The following is a 24224-nucleotide window of genomic DNA, read 5'->3' as shown; positions in this document are numbered from 1 at the left end:
CCCATCTCTTTAACCTTGCTTACACATAACAAATCCACATTCTTATAATTCAAATCCGTTAAAGGATTGTTAGGCTGCACTAATTAGGTCAACCGGAACCGGGAACACTTCCCATAACACCCGATGTACTCGGTGCATCATCAGAAGAATGGCATCTACGCTAATATTAGTCTGTTTCTCTCTTATTCCGAGGTCACATTAACCACCAGATCCAGTCCGTATCCAGATCAGATGGTCACTGCAGTCCCCCGGATCCAGTCCGAACCCAGCCCAGACGGTGGATCAGCACCTAGAGACGACCTCTACAGCCCTGAATGTCAGCGGAGTCCACATCAACTAGATGAGCCCCAGAGACGGATCCACATTAAAGACCACATCACCTAGACGGCTGTCGGCACAAGACCACGGGAACTTTGGCCAGAGGAGAACTGGCCCCCCGACTGAGCCTGGTTTCTCCCAAGGTTTTTTTCTCCATTTGTCACCGATGGAGTTTTGGTTCCTTGCCGCTGTCGCCTCTGGCTTGCTTAGTTGGGGACACTTTCTCTTAACACAATATTGCATTTTACTTTATTGTTTTTGATTAACTACCTTTACCTATAATGTGAGTGTTTAATGTTGCCTTTGGCATTGTTGATGTACTGTTTCCTATTTAATACTGTACAGCCGCCTTGTCACAATTCTGTATTGTTAAAGGCGGTATATAAATAAAGGTGACTTGACTTGACTTGACCTGTCTGCCTGAGATGTATTGTCCATTCTGTCCTTTTTACAGGAGCAGCTGGATAAGGGGTGCACCCTTTTATGCTCAAAGTGTACATGGTGGCCATTGTGACAAATCACACTCTCATGGTCGATCAGTCTGTAGGCAGAAGCGACATAGTGGTGAAGTTCCTGAGGGGAGCCAGGAGACTGAAAGTCCTCGCCCTCATGCTGTTCCGACCTGGGATCTGTCCACGGTCCTCAAGGTCCTCTGAGGCCGTCCGACTTGCAGCCCCTGTTGCTTAAGATTGCTTAAGCTTTAGTGTCAGTCAAGCGAGTGGGTGACTTTCAGGCTCTATCAGTGAGCACTTATGTTCTGGAATTTAAGCCTGCAAAAGTCATCCTCTGTCCAGTGAATGTGCCTAAAATGTTCTCTGTTCCATTCATAGCACAGGTCATTAACCTTTTAGCTCTCCCTGCCTCAGAGAATTAGCAGGGTGCTAACTTTCTTTGCCTGGTCCCTCAGGATATATATAGAGTGCTCTAGCCGGTCATCTGCAATCAGAGCAGCTCTTTGTGTGTTTTGGAGGCCACTCAAAAGGGCTGCCAGTTATGAAGCAGAGATTATTCCACTGGTTAGTTGTTGCCATAGGCCAGGCTTATGCCTCAGTGGGCTAAAAAGTGGGGGCCCACTCCACCAGGTTATAAGGACCAAGCCTTCCTGGGCTTGGTCCATCTGGAGTGGAGTCTCCACTGGAGATATTTATGTAGCAGCTGGCTGGTCTTTGCGGTCTACCTTTGCTAGGTGTATAACTTGGATGTCCTTGCCCTTTAGGCAAGGGTTTTGTCTGCTTAGTTTTCCTTCACCATTGCTAGAAGTCTGGACTATCCTATCTGAGGACTCCGTCCTCAAGGCCTGAGACTCGCTGATTTTGCTTGCCTGGCTGTGCTATACAGCTGAATGCGAGTCAACGCTACTGCTTATTATTCTAAAGATTCTGAAGAAATGGCACTCAGCGCCAACAGACCCCACACCTCACTGCCTCCATGACACATTATAATACTTTCAGCCAAATTCTAATAGAAATCTCTATTGGGTATTGTTGTTCCATGGCATGTTTTATCTCTCAACTTCATTCACTGCAGGGTTTAGTTTCATGCAGTGGAGGTGATATTTAGAGCTGGATAGTTATTCTGTGATGAGTGAGCTATGTGGTTAGTTCCTAATGTAAAGTGGGATCAGTGCATCCTTAAAAAAACAACAACTATGAAATAATGTATGTTAAATAATATGTTAAAATGTATTTTTTTTTCTTCATTTTCCTTTAAATTATGTCTTTTGTTGCCCAAATAAACCAGCAAGGCCCCTGATGCTCGCTCAAAAACAATCCAACTTGTTTCTGGTTTCAAAAAATTATGCTCTTATAATCCCTGTCTGGCACATACGTAGTTAAATATAGCACAACCCTAGCTATCAAAGTTATTGCGTGTAATTAATTACACATATTTGATGCTGTTTTTCCATTTGGCCCTGACCTGACAACAAAGCAAGGTTGCTATGTGTTGTGAGACACTGGTGAGGTGTGGATGGCATCCTGCAGTGAGGGTGTGTTCAGTGATTGGACTTCCTGATGGACTCCTACTCACTGAAGGACTGGCATTTAGTAATAGAGATCCCAAATGATCTGAACATCTCCTTATAGGCCTTCTAGAAATCTGGGCATGCCTTGAACTGTATAGAACATTCTTAATCTTGTGTAGTTTTTATTTCAAAAATGCTATGCCGAATACATACTACATATCAGAGTAATACCAATTATTGAAACGAATATTGTAAAAGCCTGTGTGTAATGATTTAACCAAGGCTAGCGTCTGAGGTGTTTGCGTGTAAGGATCGCTGTACTGTCACTAGCCTCACACTGTTGAATAGAAGGAAACGGCGGTCAGTGACTTTTCCTTCCCCTGAAAGAGAATTTCCTCCTGAGCTCTCAAACTCTCATTTGAGCTCAGAGAATCTCACAAAGCAGTAACATGGAAACGCTGTTTCTCATCTTATTAACACTGGAGCGTTTTTCTGCATTGAGTGAGTATTAATATTATCATTACTTACTGGCTTTTCTGTCTTTGTTGAATTGTTGGTTAGGGACAATCCAGGTAAAAACTGAACTGTTGTGTGAACCATTGTTTGAGCTGTAGCAGGTTAGCTGAACTGATCAAAGGTGTATTCGTCAGCCATTTGTAATACGTCCTATTAATAACGTTGTCGTATATACATTAATAACAGAATTAAATTCATTGTTGTTAGCAGTGTCATTATTATTATTATTATTATTGTTATTAGTGTTCATTACTGATCCATTTAACATTATTTAATGGTCATTAATAATGGTGTGTATTATGAAGTATGATAAGCTGTTGTTTTAAACTTTAAGTTTTAACACAAAGAAGCTTCATCAGTCAGTTCTGTTAACAGTGATTGTAATACCGATTTGACTGATTAATACAAATGGCTAACACTAAAGTAATTTGAAACAAAAAGTGGAAAGGAATATGAGCTTTTTTTGGCTGTGTTGTATTAGCATTAATATTTGTATATGTCAGTGAGGTGACAAACTTATTTTGCATCAAGACAAGACCATGTGTCTAACTGAAGACTTTCTGATTTCTACTGTGGCCTGCAATCCATTAGATGCTGAAGATCTGATTTTACTGGTTTTCACTCAATCATCAATTACAACGTTATTTTCAATTGTGTGTAAATATGCTGAAAAATCCAGGAACAATGAGTTTCAACTTTTTTCTGTTCCTACATCAGGTCCTTTATTGCCTGTTGAAATGAGGAGTGAAATTATCGTGAGTGGAATTTATGAAAAGACTTTCTCACCTCAGACATTCTTTACCAAAAATCGGCCAAAAGTCTAGCTTTAAAATGAAGAAACTATCTGCGGAAGTCTAAAACATAATCCTATCCAGTGTTCTCATTCAGGGATATTGATCGTAATCTCTGATCTGCGTTATTATCAGATTACTCTGATCGTCAAACTAACACGTGCAATTATTTCTTTTGCGCTAGGTGGTTTTCTGATCGCACACACTAATAAAGGGTTATGTCTGAGCACGCACAAGAGTGGGGTGGTCCTGAGGAAGTGTGATGAGACTAACCCGTCTCAGCAGTGGATGTGGACCAGCACCATGAGGCTCAATCACACGCTCATGTCCAGATGTCTGTGGGTCAATCAGAGCCTCGCCGTCCCACGGCACGCTCGCCTGGTCAAACTCAGCGACTGCGATACTGCACCGGCGTGGAAGTGCTACGACAACCAAGGGACCTTTGGACTGGCAGAGACGCCGATGTTCCTGAGAAAACAGGGTGTACGAGTTGTTGCCCGCTTGGAGCCAAAGTATTCAAACTGGTCTATGATGACGGTGGCCTCCGAGGGGAGACGGGTGTCCATGTCCCTCTGTCCTACCACAGGTCAGCCGACCGTCTCGCCATCACATAAATGTTCACATGTGTCTGTTCACATTTGGGTTGATTTGGCTGGTGTTGCCATTTTTATTCAGTCAACACGGTCTAAAAAATGCTGGGTCGTTGGGTTATATACAAATATGGACTAACCCAACTGCTGGGTTAAAATTTTATTTGAAAAATTGAACCCAACAGTTGGGTTAGTCTATATTTGACCCAACGTTGGGTTAAAACAACCCAGCATTTTTTAGAGTGCAGGCCTGCAGTTTAATACACTAAAGTAATATGAGACCACTATATGTGTGTACCCTACTGTGGGTTATCTATCATGACTTTTAAAAAGTTAGTAGAAAAAGATGTCAAGTTTGAAGTCTGAATGTTCTTTCACATTTAGACCAAAATATCAGTGTACAAAGAAACATATTTGAATGTTATGCAATCATTTCAGATGCCTCTCCCTACATTTTTGCAAAACTCCAAAACCATACCTGTACTGACAATTCACAGCAGTTTCCAGCTGAAACACATTTGTGGTGGTAAAACACCAACAGCTTTGTTGGAGCTTCTTTTAGCATCAATTACTGGATATTTGCATGTGAAACATGCAAGCAACATACTATTATTTTGTAGAAATGTTGTGATTGGGTTGCCAGGTATGCACCATTAAAACCCTGATAGCATACATCTCAAAGACATCTAACTGACGTTTGTATTTACATCTGCAAGACGTGTTTTTTAGAGTGTTTGCTCATCTGCAATATGTCTATAGGACGTTTCCTATCAGATGTCAAATAGACGTCTATTAGATGTCTTTAAGATGTTTTTGATTTAGAATGTATGTAAATCTGACATCCTAGAGACGTCTGTCAGACGTCTGTACAAAGCAGATGCTTTCCTGATCAAGATGTATCTGGGAAAGCGCTCATAAAGCTAACATCAGTCTTTTCTGCAACAGGCCCATCCACAGTTTCATTAATGAAATCCACGGGAGAAATGACCACTCTGACCGTCCCTGTCATTACCCAAAGCAGAGCGGTGACCCACCACAGTAACACCGTCAGAAGCAGAACGAAACGGACCGTTACCACTGGTCTAGGTGACCTGATAACGTTTACTGCCAAAACGGACTTCAAGGAGAACTACACTCAAACGCTCGAGACAGAATCATCCTACGAGATGAGTGATGTTACAGATGTGTCCTCCACTGCTCTGATGGTAACAAGAACTCCTCCTCATGTACCTCAGAACTTCACCCAGAATCGAGTCGACACGACAGAGATGAACTCCGATGTTACGGAGCAGTCCCATAACCCTCTGACGTCTCAGACAGAGTTAACTGCCTCCACAACAGACGATGAGCGTTCAGTTTCTGCTAATGGGAGCACTGAAACTCAGACCGCTTTAGACTTTCATACAGCAACGTCTGAAGCCAAAAGCACTGATGTAGATCCTACACTGACCGAGAGTTCGACCAGTAGTTTCCCAGTGTCAAACACGGATGGGGCGTGGACGAATGCCACCACCAAAAGCATCAGAGATGTTCAGACGATGTTGCCATTTAAAACAAGAACGACCCGGGCAATTACTGAAGTTCTTTCCAATACAGATACTAGAGCTACTCCAAATACAGCCACCAGTTCTGCTAAAACTAGAGCGAGTGCAACAACTACCCCTACAGTGCTGTACGCTTCTACAGCCGCCCCGGACAGGTTCACATCGGCTACTGCTACAACTGCAGCTACAACTGCAGAAACAACTGCAGCTACAACTGCAGAAACAACTGCGGCTACAACTGCGGCTACAACTGCGGAAACAACTGCAGAAACAACTGCGGCTACAACTGCAGAAACAACTGCGGCTACAACTGCAGAAACAACTGCGGCTACAACTGCGGCTACAACTGCAGAAACAACTGCGGCTACAACTGCGGCTACAACTGCAGAAACAACTGCGGCTACAACTGCAGAAACAACTGCGGCTACAACTGCGGCTACAACTGCAGAAACAACTGCGGCTACAACTGCGGCAACAACTGCAGCTACAACTGCAGAAACAACTGCGGCTACAACTGCGGCTACAACTGCAGAAACAACTGCGGCTACAACTGCGGCTACAACTGCAGAAACAACTGCGGCTACAACTGCAGAAACAACTGCGGCTACAACTGCAGAAACAACTGCGGCTACAACTGCAGAAACCAGCACGAGCACCGTCAGCAGCACTGCTGCTCTGAGCACAGGAACCTCACCACCTCCACCGTCTACTGCCACTCCCACTATGGCTTCCACAACAAAGGTCAGCAGTCAAGTTATCCATATTCTCTCTGATAGACGTTTTGCTATGGTATATCTGCTCACAGTTTAATGCTGTCATGAACCAAGAACCTGATTTACGTTGCATACATGGTTTACACTTGATCAGTTCATGCATTCCCTGGGAATCAAGCCCATGATCTTGGCATTGTTATAACTACACCAGTAATATTAATTATTGCAGATACTGGGGGTTTAGCAAATATTTGGCATAAATCATTTGACTGTCCAGAGTGTTTATGTGCACAACAGATTTAGTTGATTTTGATTTTACTAGTCAATCAGTTCTTCATTAACCTTCTGTTGTACATTTCTCATTTGTAGCTTGCTACGACGGAGGCCGTCCGGTGTCTGGTGAACATAACTGCAGAGAGCATTCATATGGATTATTGTGTGTTCAATTTCACAACACCTGGAAAATCCTGCCGCTTCATCATGACCGACGGTACTCACTACACAAGGTGTTCTCAAGACATGAAGCGTCCCGACCATTACGCGTGCCTGATGACGGGTTTGACTCCCGGTGCCACCTATTGGTTTGGAATCGTTTCTGAGATGGATGGCGCACACTTGAACGTTACAGCTCACACCGGTAAGTGCTCTTACATTCTTTCATAGCTTTAGTTTTCTAAATGTGAACCTGTGAACAGAAGTGTCATGAACCAGAGGAGGGTCCTTATGTTCTCTGATTAAAGTGCTTTAAATCTCTGCGTGATTAACACAATAGCATGCCGTGATTAACGGTTGTTTTTTTATTGTTCTTCTTGTTCACATTGATATGGTGGAACACATTGTTCTGACAGACTTGATAAAGCACCTGCATTCACACAGAGTCCAGAGGATGTGTCTGAACGGCTGTAGACATTCCATATAGAAGTGTTTTTTCACTGAAGTCTTGGCAGCCACGCCGAACAGTGTGTTCGTAAGAGCCGTCGATGACCCTCTCTGACTCTCGCTTCCTCACTCAAGGGCATCTTTAGGCCGCAAAAACTAAATAATATGAAATACCTTTTTTTCTCTCCTGTGAGTCTTACAGAGACATTTAACAGATTTTATGATGTTTAAACTTACGGGTAAGTCAGGGCTTCTTCAGGTTCTGGTGCTCTGTGACCCGTAACCAGAGGTTTGGTGAAATAAATGTAGGGCTGTGTATGATTTCTGTGATGTGCAAAATGTTGACAGAATTGCAGAATCCATTTGAAAAGGAATTTACTGTATAACGCAGAATGTCACAAAATTTGCCAGGTTTTGGACAAATAAGGACTTGAACACATGAACTTCATCTCCAGAGCTGCTCTCAGTCACTTTATTAGCATTTTACTACTTCATTTTATTATACACACACAAAGACTCAATGCTCTTCACCACAGCTCATCAAAATAAGAGTTCAATTTTTATTTCTGACTAAAATATATTACTGTTGTACGACAGATCAAAGTAATAATAATACTGATACTAATAATACAGTTATTAAAACTTAGAGTAAATGTCTACTGTTTAGCACCCTGTTTGCCAAAATGAAAAAAAAAGAAGGTTACATTTTCATTTGATTACATTCTAAAAGATTAAATTGTTAATGTTGTCTGCCTTCATTTCCTTATCACAATTTTTGACCCTAAAATATATATTTTTGTTTAATAAATTAGATTTAATAAATTGTTGTGTATGTTTCATGATTTCAAATAATTAGACATCATGTTTTATTAAAATTTAATTTATTAATTGCAACAGAAAAAAAAGTAACCCAGAAAAGAAAATAAATTCCAGAAAACCAGAAGTTCCACTGGCATCTAAAGTGTAATATGCTTAATCAAAATGTGAAAAGCTCTGGGGTAAATTATTCAAAAACGTAATCAGTTGCTAACTGCTAATGTTTACTAGATTATAACTTTTCTGAGCAGTAACAGTGTCTCGATTCAGTACTCAATACTTTAAAACACATAGCAGCCAAAAGAATAGAAACCAAACTGTCCTCATAGTTCTTAGTGAATAAGTGGTCAATTATAGTGCAAGTAAATTAAAAACAGGTCCACTCTCAACATTTCAGTAAAATTTCTTCATGTAGGCATTTCTTATAGTTGTCTGTCAGTGTCTTACATTGACAAAGCTAATTTTCGATCCATTCCTCCAAGCAGAGTTCCTGTGTTTCACATACAGTCCACTTCAAGCCCACAGCATTTCATCTGGAGTTTGACTTGGCCATTCCAGAAACCTTCATTTCTTTCTTCCAAATCATTGCTCTGTGGGTCTGCTGCTTCATCTTTACCTTTTTAACAAACGCCTTCACTTTCTTCTCACGGGCTTTTTTGTATGATATGGAATTCTTAGTTGACTTTAGTGTTTGGCTTTTGCCAAACATGATGTTTTGGAACTGTGGTCAGACAACTCAACCTTTGACTCATTTGTCCAGGACACGTTGTTTCAGAAGTCCGTTGACGTTCTTGTTTTAAGACCAGAAGCTTCTTCCTTGCTGTCCTCCATATTTGTGGAGTTTCTAACGGTTGACTGGCGCACATTCACGCCAACTGCTGTCAGCGCTCCTTACAGATCCCTCGATAACACCCTGAGGATCTTGGAGTGAATTTGGTGGGACAAGCCCTATCATCAGTCACATGAAACCATGGCTTTCTTATGAGATACAAGATACAAGATACAAATTTTGTCATGATGGTACCATGGACTTTATTTTTGAGGTTTATATAATGTGTGGCCCTCCTCTTTATTGATGTTCTACATGTTGCATTAATTACTAATCAGCTCTATGAAGCATTTGAAAACTTGCGGCTGTATGTTTTTATGCATGGTGAGGTACTGTAGCTTTTTCAGACAGGGGCACGGTCTCAGGGTACAGGCTCATATGAGGAACAGGACCTTAGTGAAACAGGGTGGTGTTGTGTTCTGAGCCTCCCTTTCCTGTATCCTTTTCTTTAGTCTTTTATTTGCCCATTTTACACACTGTGACATATAGCTGGACCACACAGTAACTGCAGTTCCCAACACGCACCGCAGCATGACACCAACATAATGGTTGCTTTAGTGTTGTGTTGGTGATGTGTATTGTCGTGTTGACATTGTAGTTGTGGTTTGTATGTCTGAGTTAAACAATCAGAACAGAATGTCTATACAATATTGTTTGACAGAGATATATGTCTGGGAATGGCGACCAGTCCCATTTTATTATCTAAATGAACATTATCTAAGTTAACAACTCACTCTTTTATGTTCTTTCACCAAACAGTTTGATAAAACCTGCTCTAAATCTGAGTTTAATCATCTCTGAGTTCATGTGAGCTCATTTTACGCTGGTATAGTCATCATGTTCCACGGGACACAGAAACACCTCTACCCAACAGCAGGTTTTACTCCTAAAAGGCCAGCAGCTTTTTATCGTTATTTCCAGGATATTTTCAGCTCACCTCCTCCCTTCCTGCCTTACCAGACTACCCGCCTACATATCCTGTCTTTAACTGCCCGTTACCCATGATGCACACACGCTCGTGTATTGTCACATACTCTCTCTTCAGCTGTGTGTCTTCAAGAAACACCATTGCTGAGATTATGAGATGACGGTGAATATTTCACCGCTGGTAACGTTCACGCTGTCATTATCTACTTGCACTCATGTCGTTTCAAACCTGTTTTTATTCCTTTATGTCACTAAACGTAATAAAGTTCTCAACACAAAATGAATCTAATGAAATAAAGATTTCCAGTGACATTAAGTGTATTTAATGACATCATTCCTGCAGCTCCTGCTCCCGTCACATCATTGACTCTCCGGAGCGACGGCGGTCCGGACTCTCTTAAAGCCGCCTGGATTCCTGCCGTCGGATACGTGGAGTCCTACCAGCTCTCTCTGTCACCCTCCGTCTCTTCAGAACGGGACCTTTCCCTACCTCCAAACACAACTCAGTGGGTTTTTAGCGGCTTGACTCCTGGAAAAGCTTATCAAGTCTTGGTCAAGACGAAGAGTGGAGAACTAACAGCTGAGACCACGACAACAGGGAGAACAGGCATGAACTATGACAGATCTTACATATATGCAGTTTATTAACCCCTGAATACTAGTACTGTCATTACTTGCCTTGTCAACTGATGGTTCATCAGTAGAAATAAGGTGAGATGTGTCTTCATGAGTTCTTGTTGTGTGTGCTGCTCCTCAGCTCCAGGATGGGCGTCTCATCTCAAGCTGGAGGCCCTTAATGAGAAGACCCTGCGTCTGTCCTGGTCTCCTCCTGCTGGGGACTGGGATTTCTACCGTGTCCTGCTGTTCAGTGGCTCGTCTGTGCTGACGAACCGGACGGTTGACAGGAATCTGGTGCAGTTCAGCTTTACTAACTGGACTCTGATTGCAGGCCGTCAGTACAGAGCTGCTGTCAGCGTGGAGAGCGGAGATCTGAGCTCGACCGCCGACTGCCACGGGAGAATAGGTGTGTTACCGATCAGCTCAGATACTGCCGCGACGATGCTGTTTTAGTGCCACGTTAAAAAATGTCCAGAAAAAAAAATGTACGAGATTGAAGTCGTAATATTTTAAGAAAAATCGAAAAAGTTGAAATTACATGCATAAAGTCAAAATATTTTGAGAATAAAATTGAAATTTCAAGAAAAAAGTTGAAATATTTAGAGAATAAAGTCGAAATGTTTCGAGAATAAAGCTAAAGTGTTTTGAGAATAAAGTCGAAATTTTTGGAGAATAAAGTTAAAATTATGAAAATTAATTTGTAGCAATTATGAGATTAAAGTTATGATATTTTGAGAGTATTTTCTAGCCTATTGCGCATGGATTGGGAGCACCGGGAGATATTACAAAGTCTCAACTTTTAAAATCTGTCAGTGTTATAGCAAAATATGTCTATTACAATAATGTGTTTTTCACGCTCTTTAATGTGGCGACAGATCGATGTATTCGCCTCAGTTTAAGTGTCACGTGAATCAATCATCTTCCTGATTGCAACGAGTCATTCGTTTAGTTAAATTAGGCTGTACTGTTTTTTTTTCATTCTTTCTGATGTTCCTTCACATTTATATCATGCTATAAACTTGAAATTAAGAAGAAAAACACCTTTATAATTTGTATATTGCAATCAAACTGATAGATATATTAAAAGCAACAAAGCACAAAATGATTGCGATCACTGGATGTGCTACAGATAATGAATGGAAGACGGTGGCCTGAAATCTTCTCCTGGTGCTCCCAATCTGGGCCATTTGGATGCGCAGACTATACTCTCAAAATATTATAACTTTAATTGCTGCGATTTAATTCTCGTAATTTCAACTTTATTCTCGGAACATTTTGACTTTTTCATGAAAATTTTGTCTTTATTCTCGTAATTTCGATTTTATTCTCAAAATATTACAACTTTAATCTCGTAATTTTCATTTTTTTTTTTTTTTAATGTGGCCCTAAAATGCTGTTGTAAAAGGCCCCTGCTTTTGTCAAACAGAAGTGTGCTTAATTGTGTCATATGTGCACTTTTAATGTACTTCAAATCTTTTTTAAATAACTGTACTTGCAGATAATATATACTAATAATGAGGGCACATACTAATATAATAGTAAGGCCACTGAAGTGTACGTACTGTAAAGAGAGCACACTGTCATAACTGTGATCCTTAACACATTTTTAAACAGTGCACTTCGTATTCATGTCAAATTCAAATGAGACTCTTACTGTCCTGCAAAGCTGGAGTCCAGCTGCTGCTGATTCTGCAGTGTTCTGAGGAGCTGGTTTGGCTGGAGCTGAACTCTGCAGGACAGTGTCTCTCCGTGAGCAGGACTGAAGTGCTTTGGTTTATGCACAGTAAAACCAGAGACAGGGAACAAAAGGGGCAGGGTAAATTGATAGACACAGTTCTCAGCTTTTCTGCACCTGTCCATCAGCTCCCCGCTCCGTTCAGAGGCTGAATGTCCGTCACAGTACCGAGACCTCGCTGAGAGCCGCGTGGAACCGTCCAGTCGGCGAGTGGGACAACTACACCGTCCTGCTGAAGGACAGAGACACGACAGTGGACACGCGGACGTTAGCCCACGATGAGCAGGAATGCAGTTTTAATAACCTGGTGCCTGGACGCACCTACACCATCACCGTGATCACCAACAGTGGAGATCTGAGTAGTTCGGCCCACGTCACAGGAAGAACCAGTGAGTCGTTCAGATGCTGCTGTGATGGATTGACTGGAGTGTTAATTCATATTTACTTCCAGAAAACAATGTCCTATAATGTGTCTTGGTTTAGTTGAGTAATCGTGTGTGTGTGTGGTGTCAGTCCCTGCACAGGTCACACAGCTGCGGGTCAGCAATCAGGGCAGCACAGACGCTCTGCAGGTGCTCTGGGACGGGGTGGCCGGCGATGTGGATCTGTACCGCGTGCTCCTCATCCACGACAGCGTGGTCATGAAGAACGAAAGTGTGCCGCCCAACGTCACCTCCTACCACTTTCAGGGCCTGAGATCCGGCGCTCTGTACAGGACAGTGGTGACCACGGTGCGCAGGGGCGACCTCTCGCGCCAGATGGTGGCTGACGGACGCACAGGTAACACAGCAAAAACAGAGCGTGAGGTGTATGTTATTACAGGACGTACAGGCTGAGAGTGAACGTGGCATGTATGCACACTTACAGGAATAGTTCAGCAAAAATGACAGTTAGCTGAACATGTGCTCACCCCCTCAGGCCGTCCAATCCACAAGTAATCCACACCACTCCAGTCCATCAGTTAACATCTTGAGAAGACGAAAGCTGAAACAAACCCATCATTAAGACGAGTTCATAATCAACAATAACACTTCCTCCAGTGAAAAAGTCTCCTGTTGTCTCTCACATCAACATACACACATATTTGTTTAGAGCTGTTTTGGCTTGATCTGTGCAGATTTCTCTCCTGATTCAGATCAGACCACTTTCTCACTGTATTTTAACCAGAAACAACAGTTTGAAGTCAAAACATCTTAATGATGAGTTTATTACAAACATCCTTTGTTCTTCACAAGACATTAACTAATGATCTGGGTTCATGTCAATCACTCGTCAGTTACTTTGATCAGCTGTTTGAACTTAAGAATCTTTGTTCAGTACTTTTATTGCATTTTCTCGTTAAAAATGCTCAGTGCTGTGGTTGTAAGATTATCATGCTGTTTAAAAACATGCAGTGGTGCAGTACCTGTGTATCCTGTTTAGTCAGAATCGTTTCTTCAGATTTCGTTCTTGAAGATGACACAGGTACGCTGAACTTCACACACGCTCTTATCTGGAGCTGCAGGAATGCTCCTGGAATTTTCAGGAAGCCTTGAATATGTCAAGGTCATTTGTGCGACTTCCTGCGGGGAATGTTGTTATGGAGGGAGGATGTTGTTCTTTTCTGAGCGAACAATCGTGCTTTAACTCAACATTTTATTGTTGTTAACATGGTAACAAGTTGCTTATCATAAATTCATACAGTGATACGCTGAACGTTATATTTCTATATTGTTCATAATATTGATTATATTACAAAATGTAAAGGTTTTCTGTAGCTGCTTAGAATAGTTTTGGGCCCCTGGTGAAAAAATATGCTGGTAGGTATGTTTTGATGCTGGTTTAAGCTGGTCCTTTGCTGGTTTATGCTGCTCATGTTACTGGTCAAGGACCAGCATAAACCAGCATCAAAACATACCTACCATATACTGTTTTTTTCACCAGGGGCCTCCTCTCTCCACAGATCTGTTTCAGTGTAGCAGTAAATCTGGGTTGTCTTGATAGTGAAGCCCTCTTTAGGTTTTGCCACCGCATCTCATCGAGACTTGGGAAATCGTGGTGCGACGTCCAGTCTCATGTCCTTCATTGACTTGATTATTACCATAAGACTGCAAGCATTAAAAAGTTTATCATCACCCTGCATTATCAGTTTGTGATTTATAATGTGCATAACTACTGTTATTATAAAAATAAAGGTGACTTCCTGTGAATCACATTCCACCATTTCTTCCTTTTCCCATGGTCAAACAATATTTATTAATATGTAGTGATATTGAAAACAACCGAACAGATCACTACCAGCAATCATGACTGTGTTTGTCTTTAGTGAGCAGTGAGCTGTGTAGGGTTGACAGAGGTGATGACGGGCGCGTGTTGTGTGTTGATCAGTTCCAGCCGCAGTGAGAGACGTGACGGTGAGCAACAACGGCCGCGTGGACTTCCTGAGCGTGTCCTGGAGAGCAGCTGAAGGAGACGTGGACAATTACTCGGTCACTCTGAGAGATCAGGAGAGAATCATTCACACCCTCACTGTGTCAAAGCACGATACAGAGCGTGTTTTTAATTCTCTGGTGTCCGGACGTCTCTACAACATCTCCATCAGCACCCGCAGCGGAGAGTATGAAAACCACACCGTGGTTCAGGAGCGCACACGTAAGCACATTCATGAGCAGTCTTGATAGCCTCTATCTGTTACTGTGATGTAGATGTTGAGATGTTGCTGTGCAGTGATTGTTTGCAGCTGGCGTTCATTGACACGAGCCTGTGGTTTTCTGCTCCAGAACCTTCCACGGTGTCGAACCCCACAGCCACACACATGGCTCGTGACGACCATCTGAAGGTGTACTGGTGGCACGCGGCCGGAGACTTCGACTACTATCATGTCTCCATCAAGCACAACAACATGTTCCAGCAGAACAAGACGGTGCCCAAGACTCAGAATGAATGTGTGTTCAGTGGACTGGTACCAGGCCGACTCTACACCGTCATTGTCAGCACGTGGAGCGGGAAATACGAGTCTAGTGTCTCAACTCACGGAAGGACATGTGAGTGTGCTGCTTTACTCTGATAGCTCTGCAGTTCATTTCTAGCTACTACACTTTTACATCTTGCTGATCTAGATTGCTATAATTCTCTGGTTCTAGGATTTTTGTTGTTGTGTGGCTCTGTGATCTTAATTTGCTCAGGTTCTTTCACTCTTGTTGTAAGTCTGTGATTCTGTAACTCTGTAGGTCAGTTAACTGTAATTCTGTTGTTTAATAGTAGCACAGTTCTACAGTAAACTACCAGTTACTGTATTTATGTTATGTTAAGTTTACAGTATTAATTTTAGCTTGTGTGGCCTTTTCTGTATGGTAGTTTACTGTTACTATTATGTATTATTATGTTAGTGCCAGCAGGAGTGCGGAACCTGACGCTCGCTGACAGCGGCACAGAGGATCTGCTGGTGACGTGGGTTTCTGCTCCCGGAGATGTGGATCATTATGAGGTTCAGCTGCTCTTTAATGACATGAAGGTGTTTCCACCGATCACTCTGACCAGCAGCACCAACAAATACCTGCTCTCTTCACTGACTCCTGGAAGACTCTACAAAATTGTAGTGTCCACCTACAGTGGACCAAACCTCAGTGTGCAGTTTATCAAAGGCAGAACAGGTACATCTCAGTGTTGTATGCGGATGTCTGAGAAATATGTGACCGTGGATCACAAAACCAGTCTTACGTAGCATGGATAGGCTATATTTGTAGCAATAGCCAAAAAAAAATGTCTGGGTCAAAATTATTGAATTTTCTTTTATGCCAAAAATCGTTAGGATATTAAGAAAACATCATGATCCATGAGGATATTTTGTAAATTTCCAATTGTAAATTAGTTAGTTAGTAATATGCATTGCTAAGACCTTCATTTGGACAACTTTAATAGGAAAATTTCTCAATATTTAGATTTTTTTGCACCCTTAGATTCCACATTTTCAAATAGCTGTAGTCGGCCAAATATTGTCCTATCTGAACAAACCATAAATCAATGGAAAGATTATTTATTCAGCTTTCAAATGTATAAAACTTTCAGATTTATAAAACAATAAATGACTGGTTTTGTAGTCCAGGGTCACATACAGTGGTTTAACAGTTTAGACTTTTTAGTGTAGCTATCTCGCATAATCTTAAAGGTGGTGTTGTTTTCTGTATATTTCAGTTCCCAGTAAAGTGAAGAACATCCATATCAGTAATGACGGTCAGAGCAGCAGTCTTAGAGTGAACTGGACACCTGGACAGGGCGATGTGGACCGCTACGCTGTGTCACTGGCCAAGATGGGAGGTCAGGCTGAGAAGACACCAGTCCCTAAACATTTGAATGAGATCAGTTTCCAGAATCTATTGCCAGGACAGCAGTACATGATAACTGTTACATCGATCAGTGGATCTCTGATCAATAACAGCACAGCAACAGGACGAACAGGTGAAGTAACATACTATCAACGTTGTCATGTTGTTACTGGTGTTTTGTAAAAGCAATAATCTGGTCAAGATGGTGTATTACATGCCTGGAAACATCATGGTAGAAGCAGTGTACTGCACAGTCTGCAGTGGTGTGTTTTTAGTTATTCTGTCAATATAAATATTTAGCCTATTGTTAAATTCAGACAGATCGACATAATCCAATTATCGGTTTACTCTGTTACTCATTTCCTCTGCAGTTCCCTCCTCTGTGACGGCTCTACAGGTGGAGAACCAGCGCAGCACGTCCAGTCTGCTGGTGTCATGGCAGGCGGGTCGAGGGGTGTTTGACAGCTACCGGCTGCAGCTGCTGGATGAGCGAGGATCTCTGGTGTCTAACAGCTCTCAAGCTGCAGAAGCCAGCCAGCATTACTTCAGACCGCTCACCCCAGGAAAAAAATACCGCGTTGTGATGCAAACCGTCAGCGGAGGAATCAGCAGCAAAGTTGTCATCGCGGAGGGCAGAACCTGTGTGTAGATGATGTCTTTTGCTCCGTTTTAACATGTGATAATACGGCAGATGAACCGAACCGTTACAGTGTCTGAAAATGTGTTTGTTTTAGGTCCAGCGACTGTTAATAACCTGTCTGTCCTAAGCAACACAACCACAAGCCTGTCGTTCGGCTGGGCTCTGCCAGACGGCGAGTTTGATGGATTTGATGTTTTTCTCTATACTGGAGTTGAAAGCTCGCAAAGTGCATATCAGAAAACAGGAATGGTGAACATGCAGGATTGTTCTTTCCAAAACCTTCGACCTGGGACGCTTTACAAGGTGGTTGTCGTGACCCGCAGTGGAGATCAGACCAATGACACATTCATCTTGGCCCGGACAGGTGAACAACACACACCGGTTTGCCAGTAACCAAGATGTACTGTTTTGATACAGTTCATAGGTCGTGAAGGTAAATAAATCTTTAATCTATACCTCTGTTCAATGTAGTTCCTGCAGCGGTGACGTTCTTGCGTGCTGACAGTAGAAGAAGCTCTGAGAGTCTGTGGTTGAGCTGGAAACAGGCCGGGGGTGAAGTTAGCAGCTACACCCTCCTGATCTACAACCCAGATGGGACTCAGCAAGCGCAGCAGAGTTTGGGCCCGGAGAGCAGAAGTCACATGTTTCAAAAGCTTGTGGCTGGACGGCTTTACCAGGCTGTCGTCCTAACACATAGTGGAGATCTCACCAACATGGCAAATACCACCGGCAGGACAGGTAAGTGCGTCCTGTAAACTGTGAGAAAAATATATGAACTTGATGTGTTGAAAAGATCTCAAAAGACCTTATGATGGCTCACAGTTTCAGGACTTAACTGCAGTACTGACTTTAATTGTTGAGTCTTTTCCTTAATGGCTTCGACATATTGTAGACCCTAGGCCACCGCTCTCGTTCTCCTTTGGAGAAATCACCAACACATCATTGGAGATCACCTGGAGCTCTCCAGAAAATACTGATTATGATGACTTCGACCTTCAGTGGAACCCCAGGGACCATCTGTCCGTGTTCAACCCCTACCACAGCCCCACGTCCGGAAACCGTATTCTTAAAGGCATGTACCCTGGCCGCCAGTACAACATCAGCCTGCGCATGGTCAGCGGCGCTGGAACCAACAACCCTGCCTACAGCTTTCCAGTCTACAGGAGCATCAGGACAAGTCAGTCGAGCACCAGACACACATGTATAAGAATCAGTTTATCAGTCATTCTAACAGGAAACAGTCACCAGAACCAGCTCAGTTTGGACAAGATCGTAGTTTAGTAGTTTTACAGCAACTATAAGAATGATAAGAATCTGTTGAAGGGGTTCTCAATTCTGGCCTCTAGGGACACTTTCCTGCAGCGTTTATTTCCAACCTTGACCAAACTCACCTGCTTGTAACTTGCTAGCTAAGGCCCTGAAAGCCTAGATTAACTAGTTCAGATGTGTTAGATTAGGGTTGGAGCTAAACTCAGCAAAGTGGATCTTGAGGGTCAGAGTTGAGAATCTACTGCGTAATAGCACAGTAATAAACCGCTAATAACATATGGCATTATCTTTAGGTGTAGCACTAGTAGACTGTGTGTTTTTTCCTGTCTTTAGAGCCCGAGCGCGTTCAGAGTCTGCATTGCCGTCCTCAGAACTCTACAGCCATTTCCTGTTCCTGGAGTCCCCCGGAAGCTGACTTTGACTCGTACACCATTGAATGCTTGAGAAGGGACTCTCAGAGAATGGTGTACTCACAGCGCACAGTCAAAGAGAACACCGTCTATCTGATCAAAGATCTGGAGCCTCATAAGCAGTACATGGTCTCTGTCAAAGTCATCTCCGACAGCATGACCAGTGAGGCAGTCATGGAAAGCGTGGTCACGATGATAGACCGTGAGTCAGGCTTTTTTGTTTGATATAAATCATACTTTCTGAAGGTGATGTTTACTGAATAGTTGACGTCTTCTCAGGTCCACCCCTGCCCTTGACTCGCGTCGGTGAGAACACAGTTCAGATTACCAAGTCAACCATATTCTTCCGGTTCAACTGCAGCTGGTTCAGTGATATCAACGGTGCCGTGAAATTCTTCACCATCATCGTAACTGAATCTGATGGTGGGAAGACATTTTTTTCCTTATTTTTATACTATGCACAGATATCTAAGATGTCTCCTTGCACGACCAAAGTAACACAGTGATCGCTCTCTTTGGTTGGTTTCAGACAGTGAAAACCAGCAGCTGCACCAGCATCATCCTCTTCCCTCATACCTGGACTACAGATCCAACAGCTCTGTCAACGCTTATCAGACCAGTTACTTCCCAAGTCACTGTGATGAGAGCCAGAACACAAAACAGGAGTTTGAGATTCGTCTGGGGTCGGGCATGGACAGTCTGGGAGGACGATGTGATCAGAAACCATCAGCTGATGCATCTCAGGCGATCTTCTGTGACGGACCACTGAAACCCAAGACGGCATACAGGTGATGAATCTGACTCTGCAGTCAAACCATAGCCTGTGCTGTTTGTTGCTAGTAGAGTGACCATTGTATCCAAAACGTAACCAATATATCTGGAGACGGATCATGTGAGTTTCAAGGGTTAAATCTATTCTTAACCTCACGTTTAGCCCTTGATTCTATGATGCTCAAATATGCACTCCTGCCATTATTAACATTGTACTAATGCAGTCAGGTGATTGTTGGTGATCTCTTTAAATGTTTGTCTTGTGATTCTCAGACTCAGTGTTCGAGCATTTACGAAACTTTTTGATGAGGATCATGAGGAGTTTCTCTCTCCGCTCTATACTGATACATACCTGTCCAAGCCCTTCATGACAGAAGCAGGTATTACACGTGGCTTGACCATATTAAAGGGTGACTGGTAAGATGCGCTTGTTAACTGTTCATATTTGTGTGTGTTCAGAGCCACTGAGTGGGGTCATCGAAGGGGTCAGCGCTGGACTCTTCCTCATCGCCACCATGGTGGGATTAATAGTTCTGCTGATCTGCAGACAGAAAGTCCACAAAATGTGAGTCACACCTTGGTTTTACTATAGTCATCTAAAGTCAATATTTAGTGCATCAAATCTAAAGCTCAAATACAACATGTCCTCTCCTACACATCATGGACTAACTTAAGGGGTTACTAATGATGAATTTGCACATAGGTGTTGGTATTGATCATGACAGTTTGCACTAGGGCTGTCATCATATCAGACAACAATATTTTTGTATGCTTAGTATTATAAATATCACATTTCTTTACGTCAATACAGGTGTGTTGCAACACCCCTAGTTTGTGATGGTGACAGGTTAGTAATGGTTAGTAATGGCAGGTTAACCAAGAAAAATTCATTGTGATTTATTAATATTGACAGATATGTTGATTGTTTTGGCATGATTCGTCACTGATTATATGCTTGTAATGATGGGCTTATGATGATCAGTTTGAGTTGATGGGTTTGAGATGATGGTGTAGAGCAGGGGTTCTCAACTCTAGCCCTCGAGGTCCACTTTCCTGCAAGAGTTTAGATCCAACCTTGATCAAACTCACCTGCCAGTAACTTTCTAGTGATCCTAAAAGGTCTTGATTAGCTTGTTCAGATGTTTTTGATTAGGGTTGGAGCTAAACTCTGCGGGAAATTCACCTCGAGGGCCAGAGCTGAGAACCCCTGGTTCAGAGTTGGCGACGATTGATTGGCAGTGATGAGTGCATATTGACTTTAGCTGAGGAACAGAACAATATCTAATCAGATACTGAAGATGACAAGTATCAGGCAGCCATTAGTTAGTGATGACAGGTTTTTGTCTTTTCAGGAGTGCACAGGAGCCTGTGGTCAGAATGAGCTTGAGAAGAGAAAGACAACCCTCAGGAAGTCACGTCATTGTTAGGGGGTAAGAGTGACTGCATTATATATATGATCATTATTACAGGTTATAATGGCAGTTAAACAGCAGCATACATTTTTATTACAATGTTATTTTCCCCTGTGTTTTAGGAACCGTCGTATCTCAAGGTACTGTACTACATCTCACAGCAAGATATTTTATCGTATGTTCTGTGAATGAACTCTTGATTTTTCCATTATCTATTGTAAGATAGTGTTGTCTTTTCCAAATACAGTCCCATCAGCATCACAAATTTCGAGGCACATTTAGCTAAACTTCGAGCCGACTCCAACTACCTCCTTTCTGAGGAATATGAGGTAACATACAGTGTCCTCCATATTATATAATATGATATTCAGAAAGGTTCTCCTTTCAGAATGAACGCATTAATCCTTCGTTCTGCTTTAAGGACCTGAAGGATGTCGGTCGCAACCAACCTCAGGACGCGGCGTTATTGCCTGAAAACAGAGGCAAAAATCGCTACAACAATATACTGCCCTGTACGTCCATGCAAATCAAAGTTTTCTTGTTTAAATATCTAAAACTATTCTAAAATAAAAAAAAAAAAATTATTTTGACGTGTCCTTTGAACAGATGATTCTACACGGGTGAAGCTGTCCTATGTCGATGATGACTCCTGCTCAGATTATATTAATGCCAGCTACATTCCTGTAAGATCTTTGGCCATGGAAGTTCACTAACGACAAAAGTCAAAAGTCTGTCATACAAAAAAGATGGTTGAATTACAGACCAATTAAAAAACGTGATTTCATCAAAAGTATGATTAATAGTGTTAAGTAAAGTTCTCACCAAGTAATATGCTATTGATACTAAATGTTAAATATGTCAACAAAAATATACTGCAAGTGCATGTTTGTGTCTTAAAGCTTACAATAGACATATCACATGGTTTCTTTTCAAGGGAAATAACTTCAGACGGGAGTATATAGCGACTCAGGGTCCTTTACCAGGCACTAAAGATGATTTCTGGAAGATGGTCTGGGAGCAGAATGTGCACAACATAGTTATGGTGACACAGTGTGTTGAGAAAGGAAGGGTACGTCCACAGGATCACACGTGACCTTTCAGCTCGTGAGGTTCTTTTGGCGTCAACTCGGTGAATTTGTGTTTGACTCTCTTATTTAGGTGAAGTGTGACCATTACTGGCCATTCGATCAGGAGCCGCTGTACTACGGGGATCTGGTCGTGCAGATGCAGTCGGAGTCAGTGCTGCCCGAGTGGACCATCCGAGAATTCAAGATCTGCAATGTGGGTACAGTGTGTCTGTTCCTCTCAGATGAGGTCTAATAGGAATACACTAATGAGCTGTGCTGGATGTCTGTACAGGAGGAGCAGCTGAGCTATTCCAGAGTCGTGCGTCAGTTTCACTACACCGTGTGGCCGGATCACGGAGTTCCAGAGATCACGCAGTCGCTCATTCAGTTCGTGCGCACCGTGAGAGACTATATCAACCGGACGCCCTTCTCTGGAGCCACTGTAGTGCACTGCAGGTGGACAGTTCAGTCACTATCACAGCATCAGCTTGATCATAGTATTGTGTAGTTGTCCATCCCCAACTTAGGTACTGTCAGGGACATGACAAACTTAATTCAAACAATGCAAAGCAGAATATTCTACTTGAAAAGATCTAGTGCACTTGCTACTAACTTAGCAAATCCTGTACGAGTGTTAATATGTGTGCACTTTTGATCTCTGACAGTGCCGGAGTGGGCCGCACCGGAACCTTCATCGCTCTAGACAGAGTCCTTCAGCAGCTGGACACCAGAGACACGGTGGACGTCTACAGTGTTGTGTTTGATCTGAGGCTTCATCGCACACACATGGTGCAGACGGAGGTGAGAGCTCATCTGTAAAACACACTACCGCTTTGGGAACAGAGAGATACACACACTCACGCGTACATATGAAAACAAATATATTTGTCATGTGTGTTGCATTAGTGCCAGTACTCGTACCTCTATCAGTGCGTGCGAGACGTGCTCCGCGCGAGAAAACTGCGCAGTGAACAGGAAAACCTCTTGTATCCCATCTATGAAAACGTGCATCCGGAATACCACAGAGGTTAGTGTGCGCCTGTCGTCTGTGTGATGATGTCTGCTCAGTCTTATCATGTGTATCTAATTGACATTTTGTATTTCTACCTGTAGATGTGGTCTACTCCAAACGCTGAAGTGCAGGTGGATAAAAACAGAGGCCAAACACTTTAATGTCAAACACATGTAAAAATGTATTTGAAAATGAATTGAAGGTAATATGCTATGTGTATGCCTAGATGTAACAGAATTATATCGTGTACATATATTATTCAGTATTAATTCAGAGTTTATGGTAATTCTTGCATAATATAAGGTGCATCACTAATTAAATGTTTTAGCTTATTTTATATTAATAAAGATATTTTAAAATAAAAGTATGATCTGTTTCCCATGTAGCGTTATACAGTCAAGTCACCTTTATTTCTGTAGCATGTTACACATACACCTGTGTCAAAGCAGATTCATAGAGATATACATGAAACAGCAGAATCGGTCTCTATAGAGAGAGTTCATAAGTTCTGCATCTTAGATATAGATAAAGCAGCTCGTTCATCGTTTAGCTTAAAAAAGTTACTCAATCAGCTATAAACAGTTCGACAAAAGGCAGCAATGTTGTTATTCAGCTCCAATTAGTTATTAATATTTCAATTTAGTTTAATACTGGTGTCGATGTTGCAAGATGCAAGCAAAAATAGCTCTACAGAAGACGATAGTGCCGTCATCCATCTTAATTCAGTTCAAGTTTTGTCCTCATCCGATCATCGTAAAAGAAAATGACTGAAGTGAAGCGTCACCAGTTAAGCAAGTCAGTGCTGAGTTCAGTGTTGATTCAGTTCGATCTGAAAGCAGTTGAGTTCAGCTGTAGACAGGTCTACAAAAAGCAATGTCATTTTTCAGCTGTTGTCAAGATGTGATTGCTGTAAATCAGCTCTACAGCGATGCCATTCAGACTAATTCAGGGAACATAAGCTCTTCTTGGATAAAATATCCACTGACAGCACTTCTTACCTCCTGAGATGGAATAACCTCCTCCAACAATGTCTGTAAAGCAGAATATGTAATCAGCAGCTCTCTGTAAGAAATAGGAGAAAGCCAGATACTAGTCTTTTT

General features: G+C 42.3%; 1 protein-coding gene across 1 annotated transcript; it reads left to right on the top strand.

Moving 5' to 3' along the window:
- Positions 1–2637: 2637 nt before the first annotated feature.
- On the top strand, positions 2638–23507 carry LOC127161963 (receptor-type tyrosine-protein phosphatase beta-like). Its single transcript, XM_051104739.1, has 32 exons — positions 2638–2782; positions 3773–4174; positions 5124–6463; positions 6805–7072; positions 10230–10493; positions 10644–10910; positions 12368–12628; positions 12753–13019; positions 14607–14870; positions 14999–15262; positions 15608–15871; positions 16413–16676; positions 16915–17184; positions 17278–17547; positions 17655–17921; positions 18076–18360; positions 18786–19064; positions 19142–19285; positions 19392–19650; positions 19907–20013; positions 20093–20198; positions 20986–21063; positions 21168–21185; positions 21293–21374; positions 21467–21557; positions 21652–21728; positions 21980–22114; positions 22204–22326; positions 22405–22568; positions 22778–22913; positions 23019–23139; positions 23226–23507. Exons 1-32 carry the CDS (start codon positions 2731–2733, stop codon positions 23246–23248), a joined length of 7212 nt encoding a protein of 2403 aa, XP_050960696.1. The 5' UTR covers positions 2638–2730; the 3' UTR covers positions 23249–23507.
- The last annotated feature ends 717 nt before the right edge of the window (positions 23508–24224 follow it).

The sequence above is a fragment of the Labeo rohita genome, unplaced genomic scaffold (genome assembly GCF_022985175.1).
Source record: "Labeo rohita strain BAU-BD-2019 unplaced genomic scaffold, IGBB_LRoh.1.0 scaffold_79, whole genome shotgun sequence".
Classification (NCBI taxonomy): Eukaryota; Metazoa; Chordata; class Actinopteri; order Cypriniformes; family Cyprinidae; genus Labeo; species Labeo rohita.
This window is presented reverse-complemented; position numbering and strand designations above follow the sequence as displayed.

Coding starts and splice junctions, on each gene's coding strand:
- LOC127161963 (XM_051104739.1), top strand. CDS start 2,731: ATGGAAACGCTGTTTCTCATCTTATTAACACTGGAGCGTTTTTCTGCA. Junction 19,651..19,906: donor AAACCCAAGACGGCATACAG/GTGATGAATCTG, acceptor TGTGATTCTCAG/ACTCAGTGTTCGAGCATTTA. Junction 21,558..21,651: donor CTACAACAATATACTGCCCT/GTACGTCCATGC, acceptor TCCTTTGAACAG/ATGATTCTACACGGGTGAAG.